Raw genomic sequence first — 12,067 nt, 5'->3', positions numbered from 1 at the left:
GCCTGACACTGCAATAATAGCTCAAAATATGAACCAACTACAAATATCCTACAATGTACCTTTATGTAACTTCTGGAAATTCAGACCTTATTTTTAAATCAGAAGCATTTAGCATCATGATTTGAAGTTACAAAGTAGCATCAATCAAAACTTACCTACAATAGCCCATCAATGGTTTTGGGAAGCATGTAGTTAGATCCCAGTTCATGCCACCATCTTTATATAACATCAGCACATAGGAGACAAATCCATCCGTAGTCAGTACAGCCTGGTATGTGCTAGTCTATAAATGTACAATATGACAGAATGTCACTTTCAGAAGTAAAGCCATTGCTATCACACTGTAAGATTTATTATATGCAATTTACCTTGACATCATTTCCAGTTGCTGGATAAGCAGCAACATTCTCCCAGGTAATCTTCAATGTCCACTGAGCAGTGTATGATGTTTGTGTATAATTCTTAATAAAGCCTTCAACTCTTTCAACTACAGCATTATTTCTTGAATCATATTCCTGTTATTTAGAAAATATGTGTGAGTTTCAAATACTATCACGCTTTTTTGCACAATATCCTCATCCTTTTACATTTTCTATGGCTGTAGTTATTGAATTTTATGGTAACAAAGGACACAATGTATATATAATTAAGGCTTAAAAATTCTATTCAAAGAATGAACGCATTAATGAAATCTAGTAAGACTCACTTTGTAATAGGTAGTTCCCACATTTTTGGAAAAATCTGCATCATTCCAAAACACAGCTATGGATGCGGGGGTGCAACCTTTACTGAATCCATTGACTGGAGGATTTGGGTAAGAGAAGATATTATTTCTAGATGATGGAAAGATGATTTGCCCATTGTCTGTGTACTAAAGAGAAAATAAACTAATACAATTGTTGTTCTAAAGCAATATATACACATTGAAATTATAATCAAACTAAGCAATAAGAACTCACATAAAGGAAATTCCTTATTTGGTTTCCAAAGGGGAATCCCATCAATGGCTGGAACAAGGGAGAGGTAAAATCTGTCCTTCTTGATACATAGGCAGTATCACCAGCACTTGTTCCATAATCAAAAAGGTCTACAGCTGTAACAATACAATATGTTACAATGCAAAATCATATTAATATTCATAAGTATGTTAACTGTGATGAAAGATGTGTAATAAAAGAGACAGATGTGCACCTTACATTGCCAAAATCTTCATTTGTATAGTTTGTATGTTAAAGCTGAAATGTATTCTGCTTATTGTTTGCCTTCTCTGGTTCCTTCCTTTGCCCCCTCATTAAAATGCTAATGATGTTTGCATTACATACCTAATTCTAGTGATGTCAACACTGGATCTCTATGCTTCTCTATGCAAAATAGGCAGATCGTGGCTGGGTCAACAGGAATAAATTATAGGAATAACCCAATTGCCTGGGTTCAATTTGTGGAAAATTCATCAAACTGTGCTGAAGTTCTGAGCATAATGGAAGACAACCGGAGCTGGATCTTTAATATCAGTTCCAGACATTTTCAAAATGTATAGGCAAGGGATTGTCAAACAAATGACATGGAGGACTGGACATTGCCCAGGGGGGATATGTACTACTGGACGTGGTCACATTTGATCAATGATGTCAGTCCCTATCTCTTCCCCTTTGTTTACATACACATGTCAGCCGGGAATCCCCAGATGACAGCTGGATGGGCCAGGTGAGGTTGCTAGGAAGTCAGCGGCCACTGGTTTCCCAAAAATCAGCCTGAATGGGAAGCTATAAGATTTAGCAGCAGTAGCAATATCACTGCTAAATGTAACTGGAAAATTGGCCCAGGAGGCATGTAAACAGCCCATTACGTTCACTGTTCCCCAAACATGAAACAGGCAAAATTCAGACAAGAATTCTAGTTCAGTCTGAACCCGAAGCTCATCCCTAATAGCTTAATGAAAACATCATAGCACCCTGCCCTGGTACTCTTCTCAAGAGTCCTCAGCCTTGATGCAAGCAATGATCTGGCTCTTGGGAGGAGTTATGCAAATATCAAAATGCCTTGGTGAGTGTAGACCAATCTTGAGGAGAGGAAGTTCCTAGGCAGACTGCATTTGCATGTGGACCACCCTAGGTAACACATACATGTGGTACTGATTGAAATAACAGAATTTCAATGAAAAGAAGGGAACATTGACTGTAAGGTGGGGCAGTAAAGGACAAGATGATGCTAAAAAGTTCTGTAAAGTAAGCCATTTCAGTACATGACAGAAGTCTGTACAACTGTACAAGACTGGAGGTAAGACCAGAGTTCAGCTGCTAGCATTTCTTTTACCTGCAGGTGCACTTCCACTCGTGGTAGACACGTTAGTTGTGGCTGCTGTTCTTGCTGTAGTTGTAATAGTAGATGATGTTGTTTGAGTTGATGTAGCAGTAGTAGCTTTAGCTGTTGTTGTTGTTGTTGATCCAGTTGTAGAGCTCACAGATGTGCTGTTAGTAGACAGTGGTGTAACTGATGTGACTGTGGTCTGGTTTATATTTGTGGTTGAACTTGGACTTTGAACAGCTGCAGTGTTGATTGTTTGAGTTGATGTAGCAGTAGTAGCTTTAGCTGTTGTTGTTGATCCAGTTGTAGAGATCACAGATGTGCTGTTAGTAGACAGTGGTGTATCTGATGTGACTGTGGTCTGGTTTATATTTGTGGTTGAACTTGGACTTTGAACAGCTGCAGTGGTGGTTGTAGTCTGGTTTGTAGGTACTGTTGTGCCCTGGACTGTTACATTTACACCAGATGTAACTGAAGTTGTATTTGTTTCAGGTACTAAAGTGGTAATTTTGGTCTGTGTTGTTGGCAGTATTGTGGTGCTTTGGGTCAGGACAGTATTAGAGGTGTTTGTGACTGGTGCTGCAGTGGTGGGTGTTGTCTGGCTAGTAGGAATGATTGGACTTGTTACATTTACACTAGATGTAACTAAAGTAGTATTTGCTTCAGGTACTGGGGTGGTAACTGTGGTCTGGTTTGTTGGTAGCGTTGTTGTACTTTGGCTCTGAACAGTTGAATTGACATCAGGGATGCTTATATGTGTGAATGGAGCTTCAGTGGTGATGACAGTCTGGTTTGTAGGTCCTGTTGGACTTGTTACATTTACACTAGATGTGACTAAAGTAGTATTTGCTTCAGGTACTGGGGTGGTAACTGTGGTCTGGTTTGTTGGTAGCACTGTTGTACTTTGGCTCTGAACAGTTGAATTAATATCAGGGGTGCTTATATGTATGACTGGAGCTTCAGTGGTGATGACAGTCTGGTTTGTAGGTCCTGTTGGACTTGTTACATTTACAGTAGATGTGACTAAAGTAGTATTTGCTTCAGGTACTGGGGTGGTAACTGTGGTCTGGTTTGTTGGTAGCACTGTTGTACTTTGGCTCTGAACAGTTGAATTAATATCAGGGGTGCTTATATGTATGACTGGAGCTTCAGTGGTGATCACAGTCTGGTTTGTAGGTCCTGTTGGAATTGTTCCCTGACCTGTTACATTTACATTAGAGGTGACAAGAGTTGTGTTTGTCGTAGGCACTGGAGTCATTGTTGTGGTCTGGTTTACAGGCGGTGTTGGGCTCGGGCTCTGAATAGTTTCATTTACACCAGTTGTGACATGGCTGGCATTAGTGACAGGAACTAGGGTGGTGACAAAGGACTCATTTCCTGAGGGTGTGGCTGTATATCCCGCTGTTGTATTGTTAAGATGAGGAGTAGTTGGAGCTTCAGTTGTCATATTTATGGCTACAAAAATGAGAAAATGTAATTATCATGATGTGCCTCCTAAGTTTCTTAGGACCCTGAATACAAAGACTATAATAAAAAAAAAAACCTATGCACCTATTAATAATGCATATGAGATTATAAATGACCGAACACTGATTTTACTGACATACAGTTAGAAGGAAAACTCTAATTTAGTATAAGGTTCATGACTGTTATACTAGCTATTTTGTATCATTTACAAAACAGAAGTAGTTAAGGGTCTCTATCAATGCCTGAAACAGTTCTTGCTGTGTATATGGTTCACCCGAAGGGTAGTGTTTTCATCACAAAACTGAAGCACTACTTTAAACTAAATTCCAATTTCATCCAACTTAGTTTGTATTAAAAATACTAAGTTCTCAAATGGATTTGCAGAAAGGTAGAAATACTCTGCATTTCTAGGTGGAAAGGATACATTTGGAAAACCTCTTTAACACCAATGAATTAATTCATTATAAATGAATGAATGTATTCTGTGTAGCAAGTGGACAACTGCACTTACGCGGCATAAATGTTTCTACACTGGAGGAAACCAAAACATCTTTAAAGGTGGCAAGGAGGTGGCTAATTGCTGTTGTTTTTCTATTTATCTATTCTGTCAAACAGCATTTATTGTGAAAAGTGCAGACACAGACATTTGGCTTACCAGTACACTGTAGATAGCCATCACCTTCGTATCCTGGCATACAATGGCAGGTGTAGTTTCCTGGTAAGTTAGTGCAATTGGCGTTCACAGCACATGGAGAAGTAGCATTGGCGCACTCATCAATATCTAAAAATGGATACAGTGTACAGATATCATACACTGCTCTTATGTTTACCTATATTAACATAAACATATACTGTACAGTTATATAGGAGATCACTGTAGGGAAATTACCGTATTTATCGGCGTATAACACACACTTTTTTCCCCTTAAAATCAGGGGAAAATCGTGGGTGCATGTTATACGCCGATCCCCGCCGATCCCCGCTAATTGTGAGCTATCGGCGGTGATCGCCGCCGACATTCACATAGCGAGTAGTTTTAAATATGGCGCCGCGGAGTTCGGAGGGACTCGGCGGAGCTGAACGAGCGCCGCCGAAATCACAGAGCCGAGATACACATAGTCGAGTGTATTCGGCTCTTTCCGGCGCCGCTCACAGTCCCGCCCAGTCCCGCCCTATGATGGACATAACACAGGTCCAATGGCGGGACTGGGCGGGACTGTGAGCGGCGCAGGAAAGAGCCGAATACACTCGACTATGTGTATCTCAGCGGCGTTCGTTCAGTTCCGCCGGCGCCGAGTCCCTCCGAACTCCGCGGCGCCATATTTAAAACTACATGCATGTGTTTGTCGGTGGCGGCGGCGGCAGTAGGCATGGACACTGGGGGCAAGGTTGTACTGGGCAAGGCTGCACTGGGCAAGGCTGCACTGACAAGGCTGCACTGGGGCAAGGCTGCACTGACAAGACTGCACTGGGGCAAAGCTGCACTGACAAGGCTGCACTGGGGCAAGGCTGCACTGACAAGACTGCACTGGGGCAAAGCTGCACTGACAAGGCTGCACTGGGGCAAGGCTGCACTGACAAGACTGCACTGGGGCAAAGCTGCACTGACAAGGCTGCACTGGGGCAAAGCTGCACTGACAAGGCTGCAATGGACACTGGGTCAAGGCTGCACTGACACTGAAAAGGCTGCAATGACACTAACAAGGCTGCAGATGAACACTGATGAGGCTGCATTGATGGGCATTTTAATGTAAGTTTCTTTTCCTTAAACTTCCCTCCTAAAAGTTTTTTTCCTTAAAATTCTCTCCTAAACTTGGGGTGCATATTATACGCCGGCGCGTGTTATACGCCGATAAATACGGTACATAAAAAAGATAACCATTAGAGGGGAGTAGAGACTGGTCACTTTCCATATTCCAAAACCATACCACCACATTAACTGACTGCCATCAAAGTTGGTAGAGTGTTATGTGTCTGTATATCTGTGTTAGAGACATTACATTGCCAGCTACCCTGCACTCTTGTAATTGTCTCTCTGTATAGAAAGAGTTGTATAATATACTGGCATACATATAAATGCATAAAACGAATAACGATTAACTTAAAATAGATTGAACACATACAACCACATATGTTTGTATGCATGGAGACAGATTATGTTTTCTACATTATTGTGATTTTTTTTACCAAGGTTGCCAAAGTAATTCAGCATAAGGGTGTTTACTAAACAAGAATGAGATTTGGAACAACCCGTTTCTAATTTACAGAGTATACACTTATATAAAGCAACTCCAAACATCGCTTTCCAGAATGAGAGTTCCTACTAACAGACAATGGAGATAAGTGAAAACACAAATGCCATTACCATCACATTTAGAGCTATTGAGGACATTCACTTTGTAGCCATCCTTGCAGCTGCAAATGTGTCCACCAAGAAAGCTGGTACAGTTATGTTCACAATGTGTTGTGTTTAGAAGGCATTCATCTAAAACTAAATTAGAAAAAAATATAGTATGGTAAAAGCAAATTAACATATGTAACTTTGGACGCACATTAAAGACTGCACAAAAAAAACCCACAAAAAGATAGCTTGTCTTTCTTAATTAACAGAAGAAGAAACATATATGCTTTATTTATGTGATAAGTTATGCTAAAGGCATTTGTAAAAAGAGTGATGATGTTAAGGAAGAATTTGATTATGTTGCTCCATCTATATAGATGACCTACTTTGTATTTTCAGTCTTGCAGTTATGCAGCATATGTATTTAATACTTATTAATACACTTATTACTTATTAATATTGCAAACATACAAGGAGCCCATTACTATCACATCTGATGAGATAACTAAGCCAATATTACACATGATTATATCATTATCACTATATAAATGTTTTCATAATCAAAATGTAAGGTTTTCCTGAAATTTGACAACTTTCCACATGTAAAGTGAACAAATCCTGTGGCTAATTTTGTGTGTTTAAAACAGAGATGAAATCAGTTTACCCATTGCACCTTGCATGATGTAAATATATCACACAACCCTGGCTTAACATGAAAATATGTGACTTCCGTAATTCATAGAAAGTATTCCCAATATCAGCACAGATTAGAGGTGGTCCCGGTCCAATAACCAACAGAACTTTGGATCTAGACAGAAATTTCTGGACAGACGTTTCTCCATTTTTTACCTGCTTAAAAATGTACATTATCTGAAATAAATACTATTATTGTAACTTACCTGTGCAGATAACACCATTGCCTGTGTAGTTTACCATACATTCACACAAGAAAGATCCAGCCACATTGGTGCAGATGGCATGCTTAGAACAGTTGTTAAGCCCAGAAGAAAGACATTCATTAATATCTGTCAAAACATCACATATTTTATAATATAATTTGCAGCATACAGTAACTTTAATAATGTAATTAAACCATATTTATCAGGTTATTATTATTATACAGGATTTATATAGTATAATACAGTACAGTATAATGTATACAGATGCCAACAGTTTATTCAGCGCTTTACAATTTAAAAGGGAGACAGTACAGCTACAGCACAATAAAATACAAGAGAGTTAAGAAGGCCCTGCTCATGAGCGCTTACAATCTAAGAGGGTGGGGCAAGTGGTTCAAAAGGTTATAACTGTGGGGGATGAGGTGATGGAAGTAATTAAAAGATTAGATTAGAGGCATGACAGGCTTCCCTGAAGAGATGAGTTTTCAGGTATCACCTGAAGGCAGCCAGAGTAGGAGATAGCCAGACAGACAGAGATAGAGAGTTCCGGAGAATGGGAGAGGCTCTGGAGAAGTCCTGGAGATGAGCATAGGAAGAGGAGACAAGAGAGCTTGAGAGCTGGAGGTTTTGAGAGGAGCGTAAAGGATGCTTTGGGTGATATTTGGAGACAAGTTTGGTGATGTAGCATTGTGAATGGCTTTGTATGTTGTAGTTGGTATTTTGAATTTAATTCGCTGGGCAAACGGAAACCAGTGTAGGGATTGGTGGAGAGGGGTTGCAGACACTGAGCGCTTGGTAAGGTAAATTAGTCTGGTAGCAGCATTCACGATAGACTGCAGAGGGGATAGCCTATGGAGAGGTAGGCCTATGAGAAGGGAGTTGCAATAGTCAAGGCGAGAGATAAGGGAGTGAATGAGTAGCTTGATGGTTTCATTCTTTAAAAGGGGCGAATTTTAGAGATGTTAGGAAGGTGAAGTCTACAAGCTTTTGACAATGATTGGATCAGATGTTTTAATATACTGTATGTAGTCTAAGTATTTGAGCATTAATCTTTACATCAAACACATTTATATAATGATTTAACTTTGATATTCAGCTAATAAACTACTGTCAATAAATTTTCTTTTCATCCTTTAAAATTTAGTCCACCTTTTCCAGACATGCATATTTAACAGGTTCTACATACAGTTGGTACCAATGCATTTACATTCTTACCCTTCTAATTTACTACAGTGTTCATACAAACTTTACATTAACCCAATTCGTTCTGTTTCTTGCAACTACACAGATAATTTTAGTTTAAAAAATCTGAAACAATTTGTTCATAGTATTACTTAGGCATCCAAGTTTATACTCTGCTGTACTAAACCCCGTGGTATCTGACAATGACAGATGACACAAAAATAAGTCCCATTTTCCCAATTTTCCCAATTTCCCATCTATTTTTCAAGTCTATTTTTTTTACAGAAATCATTGGCTTTTCAGTGTCCAAACTACATGAAGGGTGAGTAACCTAAATGCTACATGTCCATTTCTTTGGAAAACCCTATAATATCTGTATACTCTGCACAGTATATTCACCATGAGTGAAATTTCTACTACACAACTGGTATCTCTGTTGCTATTTTCATGATAACCTTAAATAGTCAGTTTCAACTAATGATATTTGACTTTGTAACATCTTTATTAACAGTAAGAATACATACCTGTGCAGCTCTCATTGACTGATTGGTAACCTTGCTGACAAGTGCAATTATAGCTCCCTTCTGTGTTTATACAACTTCTTCCTGCACCTTTACAATATTCTGGAGAGGAGCATTCATCAACATCTTCAACACAAAAAAAACTGTATGTTAAGCATTGAATGGCAGTCAATAAACTACAACATCTACTAAAGATTATATTAAGGGGAGGGGGGGTTATTTCAGTTTTGGCCACCATTCTTTTTTCTCTTGCATGCTTCTAGATAGTTAAAAAAAATGAAAGAAAATGTTTATTGGTTGGTATGGACAACAGAGACAAGCAAAGTTTACCTTGTTCATCATAATGTAAGGAGCAAATAGCATTTATACAGTTGCAGTCCCTAACTGGTGAGCCACTATTTGTTATTTCTTGCTCTGAATGCTCCTAATGAAGTCCCTTCTCTTACTTTATTATCTAGAAAAGTACTTCTCCATTTCAGGTGCAATTCTTTTATTATAAGTAGCTTCCTCAAATTCACAATTTGGTAATTCCCAGGCCCACCTGCCTATATTTAACTATTTAGTGAGAGAGTTCTTTATGGCCACCAAAGCACATTTAGTGAATAATGGGATGACCATGCTCAGAATCCGAAAACAAATAAGTCAAGCCTATTGTCACAGAGTTAGGGTACACAGACAAGATTTTAAATCTTTTGTCTCCATGTGACCAGAAGACTTTATCAAATAATTCATGTATAATTCAGCACATTCAAGTAAACACCACCCAAGGCTTTAAAAATAAAAAGGCACATTCTTCAACTTCATGTTTGCTACTCGGACTTGGAAAAAGTTGACAGGTGGATATCCAAAACCATCTAAACAATACTTACCTTTACAAGTTCCATTCACCAAGATATATCCATCATTGCAGTGGCATTCATAGCTGCCAAGTGTATTGTTACAAGAGGCATGTGCTCCACAAATAGAAGCATTTGTTTGGCACTCATTAATATCTGAAAAATGATATAGAATTTAAAATTTAATGCAAATAGAAATATAACTGGAGATGACAAAAGAGGTGTTTATAAGAGGACAACAAGGTCAGTAGTAAGGCAATAAATGAAAACAATCATTGTAAGCAATTATGATTAGTGCTTTGAAAACCTTCATAATCTTGTGTAAGTGGCTGTTAAGTAAATCCTGTTATGTTTCATTAGCAGTAATGGGAGGGTCCAAGTTTGAAGACTTACCTTCGCATACCACTCCATCACCAGTGTATCCTGTCCTACAGATGCAGTTATAGGATCCTACAGTGTTCACACAGTCTGCCCAACTACAGTTGTATGTTCCAAGAGTGCATTCATCAATATCTGTGCAGTTTTCTCCACCAAAACCGACTTTACACGTACAGACGAAAGAGCCAATAGTATTGTTACAGTTTGCATTTAGGGGGCAGATCGTGGAATTTGCCAAACATTCATTTATATCTGTAACAAATAAATACATAAAAAGATTTTTAATTTTTGATGCTTCTTAGACTATATCCTCTTCCACATTCTCCCTCTGACCTAACCCCAGAACTCCCAAGGGGAAAAACCTTGGTGGACATGCTACATAGCAAAAAACATATTGCATGGTCATCCAAAATGCTTACAATTTGCTCCTTACGCCTATTTCTTTTTTCTTTTTTTATTATTTTAGTCTACTCTACTAAACACACTTGAATGTGGTAATAAAACCAGATTTTACCATAAACAAGAGTGTTATGGGGGCAATGGGTGTTGCAAAAATAAATCCACTGAAAACCCATTAAATCTTTTTGCTCTTAGCTTGTCTCAGACTTAAGGCTAAATATTACTTACCAGAGCAATTGGCTCCATCAAATCCTTTCAGACAGTCACAGTGATAGGATCCATTAGTGTTATTGCATAGAGATTGATCGGGGCACACAGTCTCATTCATGGAACACTCGTTGATATCTGCAAAGATTGGAATTATGTAATTTTTTCCAACTGAAGAAAATAAAGATGACTAGTCAAAAATTATATATGTTTATCTATACATCTCTGCATCTCTGCTCTGCTTTTGAGTAATTATTGTAATGTTCACAATAATGGGGTCTATTTATGAATTGTACAAGATTCACAAAACATTTGCCCAGGATTTATGAATTTATCCAATTTAGTCCAACTAGAAAACTGTTTAAATCTTGGCTGAAAACTCTGTGAGTTTTTGGTGAAAACGTTTATTAATAGACCCTCAAGTGTTTTAGAATAATGATCACATTTTACACACACAGGAGGATTCTACCTCTAGTAGTTATTTATATTTCCCTGCAGTCATTCAGACCTCTCTGATCAAAATCTGATATAATCTAGGCTACACAGAGACTTTAAATAGTTGAGCCAGTTGCATTGAAATGGTAAATATACAATGAGAAAGATGAACAGTACAGCCTGTGTGTATACTGAGCAAATATGAATGCCCTTATGTATATACATTGCAATCCAAATATAGAAACCAGGTAGTTTTTAAATATACTAACATAGATTGATAGAAGTTAATTTAAGCTGATCTTTTTTAAATGTAGGTCAAAAAACATTAACAAATCTACTCCCCTGTCTGTAATGGTATCTATGTTTCAGAAAATAGCTGTGTAGAACCCTAAACCAGGGTCTTATGCTAACTTTTGGCAAGGAGGTTTATATGCTAGGACCAGATTTCTTCAGATTTTAAATGTATTTCTTTGCAGGAGAGCATGTAAGTTATCTAACATTTCCATGAGTTTATCAATGCAAGTTGTTGGTTTTATAGGACAGGGGAACTGTTATACTAACCTACACACAGCCAAGTTGGATCACCTTTATAACCAGGTAAACATGCACAGGAGTAGTTTCCAGGTACATTTGTACAGTTGGCATTTATACCACATGGAGATGTGATGTTGGCACATTCATCAATGTCTGAAAGGAAGAGCGCAAAGCTTACATTTCATAAGATATTCTTTTAACCAAGGTAATATGTCATCTCTATAGTATTCAAATGATCTGACTTTACATGAATTAATGCCAATAAAGTATCACCTTCTTATGATGTAACAGTATTTATTATGAAGCATGGTTTTATAATCCTGGACTCACCATCACACAAGGAGCTGTTCAGTGAGTTCACTTTATAACCTTTCCCACAACTACAGTTGTATCCGTTCACATTATTGTTACAGATTTGCTGACAAGTTGAAATATTTAGAAAACATTCATTAATAGCTACAAAAAAAAGAGAAATATTTAAGATTAGTTCTTTAACATTTATGATGTCAGCTTCTTGGACAATTCACCATTTCCTTATAAAAAATCCGCTAATGCACAGAGATT

The 12,067-nt window shown here is 38.1% G+C and overlaps 1 protein-coding gene across 1 annotated transcript in view; it reads right to left on the bottom strand.

The window, feature by feature from the left end:
- Positions 1 to 12,067, bottom strand: part of LOC141139893 (uncharacterized) — a 163,373-nt gene that overhangs the window by 67,709 nt on the left and 83,597 nt on the right. The window contains 14 exon segments of the mRNA XM_073626451.1: positions 156 to 283; positions 369 to 515; positions 707 to 871; positions 960 to 1,093; positions 2,314 to 3,759; positions 4,427 to 4,552; positions 6,137 to 6,262; positions 7,012 to 7,137; positions 8,718 to 8,840; positions 9,584 to 9,706; positions 9,944 to 10,180; positions 10,556 to 10,672; positions 11,531 to 11,656; positions 11,834 to 11,959. Coding sequence (XP_073482552.1) covers positions 156 to 283; positions 369 to 515; positions 707 to 871; positions 960 to 1,093; positions 2,314 to 3,759; positions 4,427 to 4,552; positions 6,137 to 6,262; positions 7,012 to 7,137; positions 8,718 to 8,840; positions 9,584 to 9,706; positions 9,944 to 10,180; positions 10,556 to 10,672; positions 11,531 to 11,656; positions 11,834 to 11,959 — 3,250 coding nt within the window.

This window comes from Aquarana catesbeiana, linkage group LG04 (assembly GCF_042186555.1).
Source record: "Aquarana catesbeiana isolate 2022-GZ linkage group LG04, ASM4218655v1, whole genome shotgun sequence".
Classification (NCBI taxonomy): Eukaryota; Metazoa; Chordata; class Amphibia; order Anura; family Ranidae; genus Aquarana; species Aquarana catesbeiana.
Note: the sequence above shows the minus strand (reverse complement) of the source record. Positions and strands in the feature narration are given on the sequence as shown.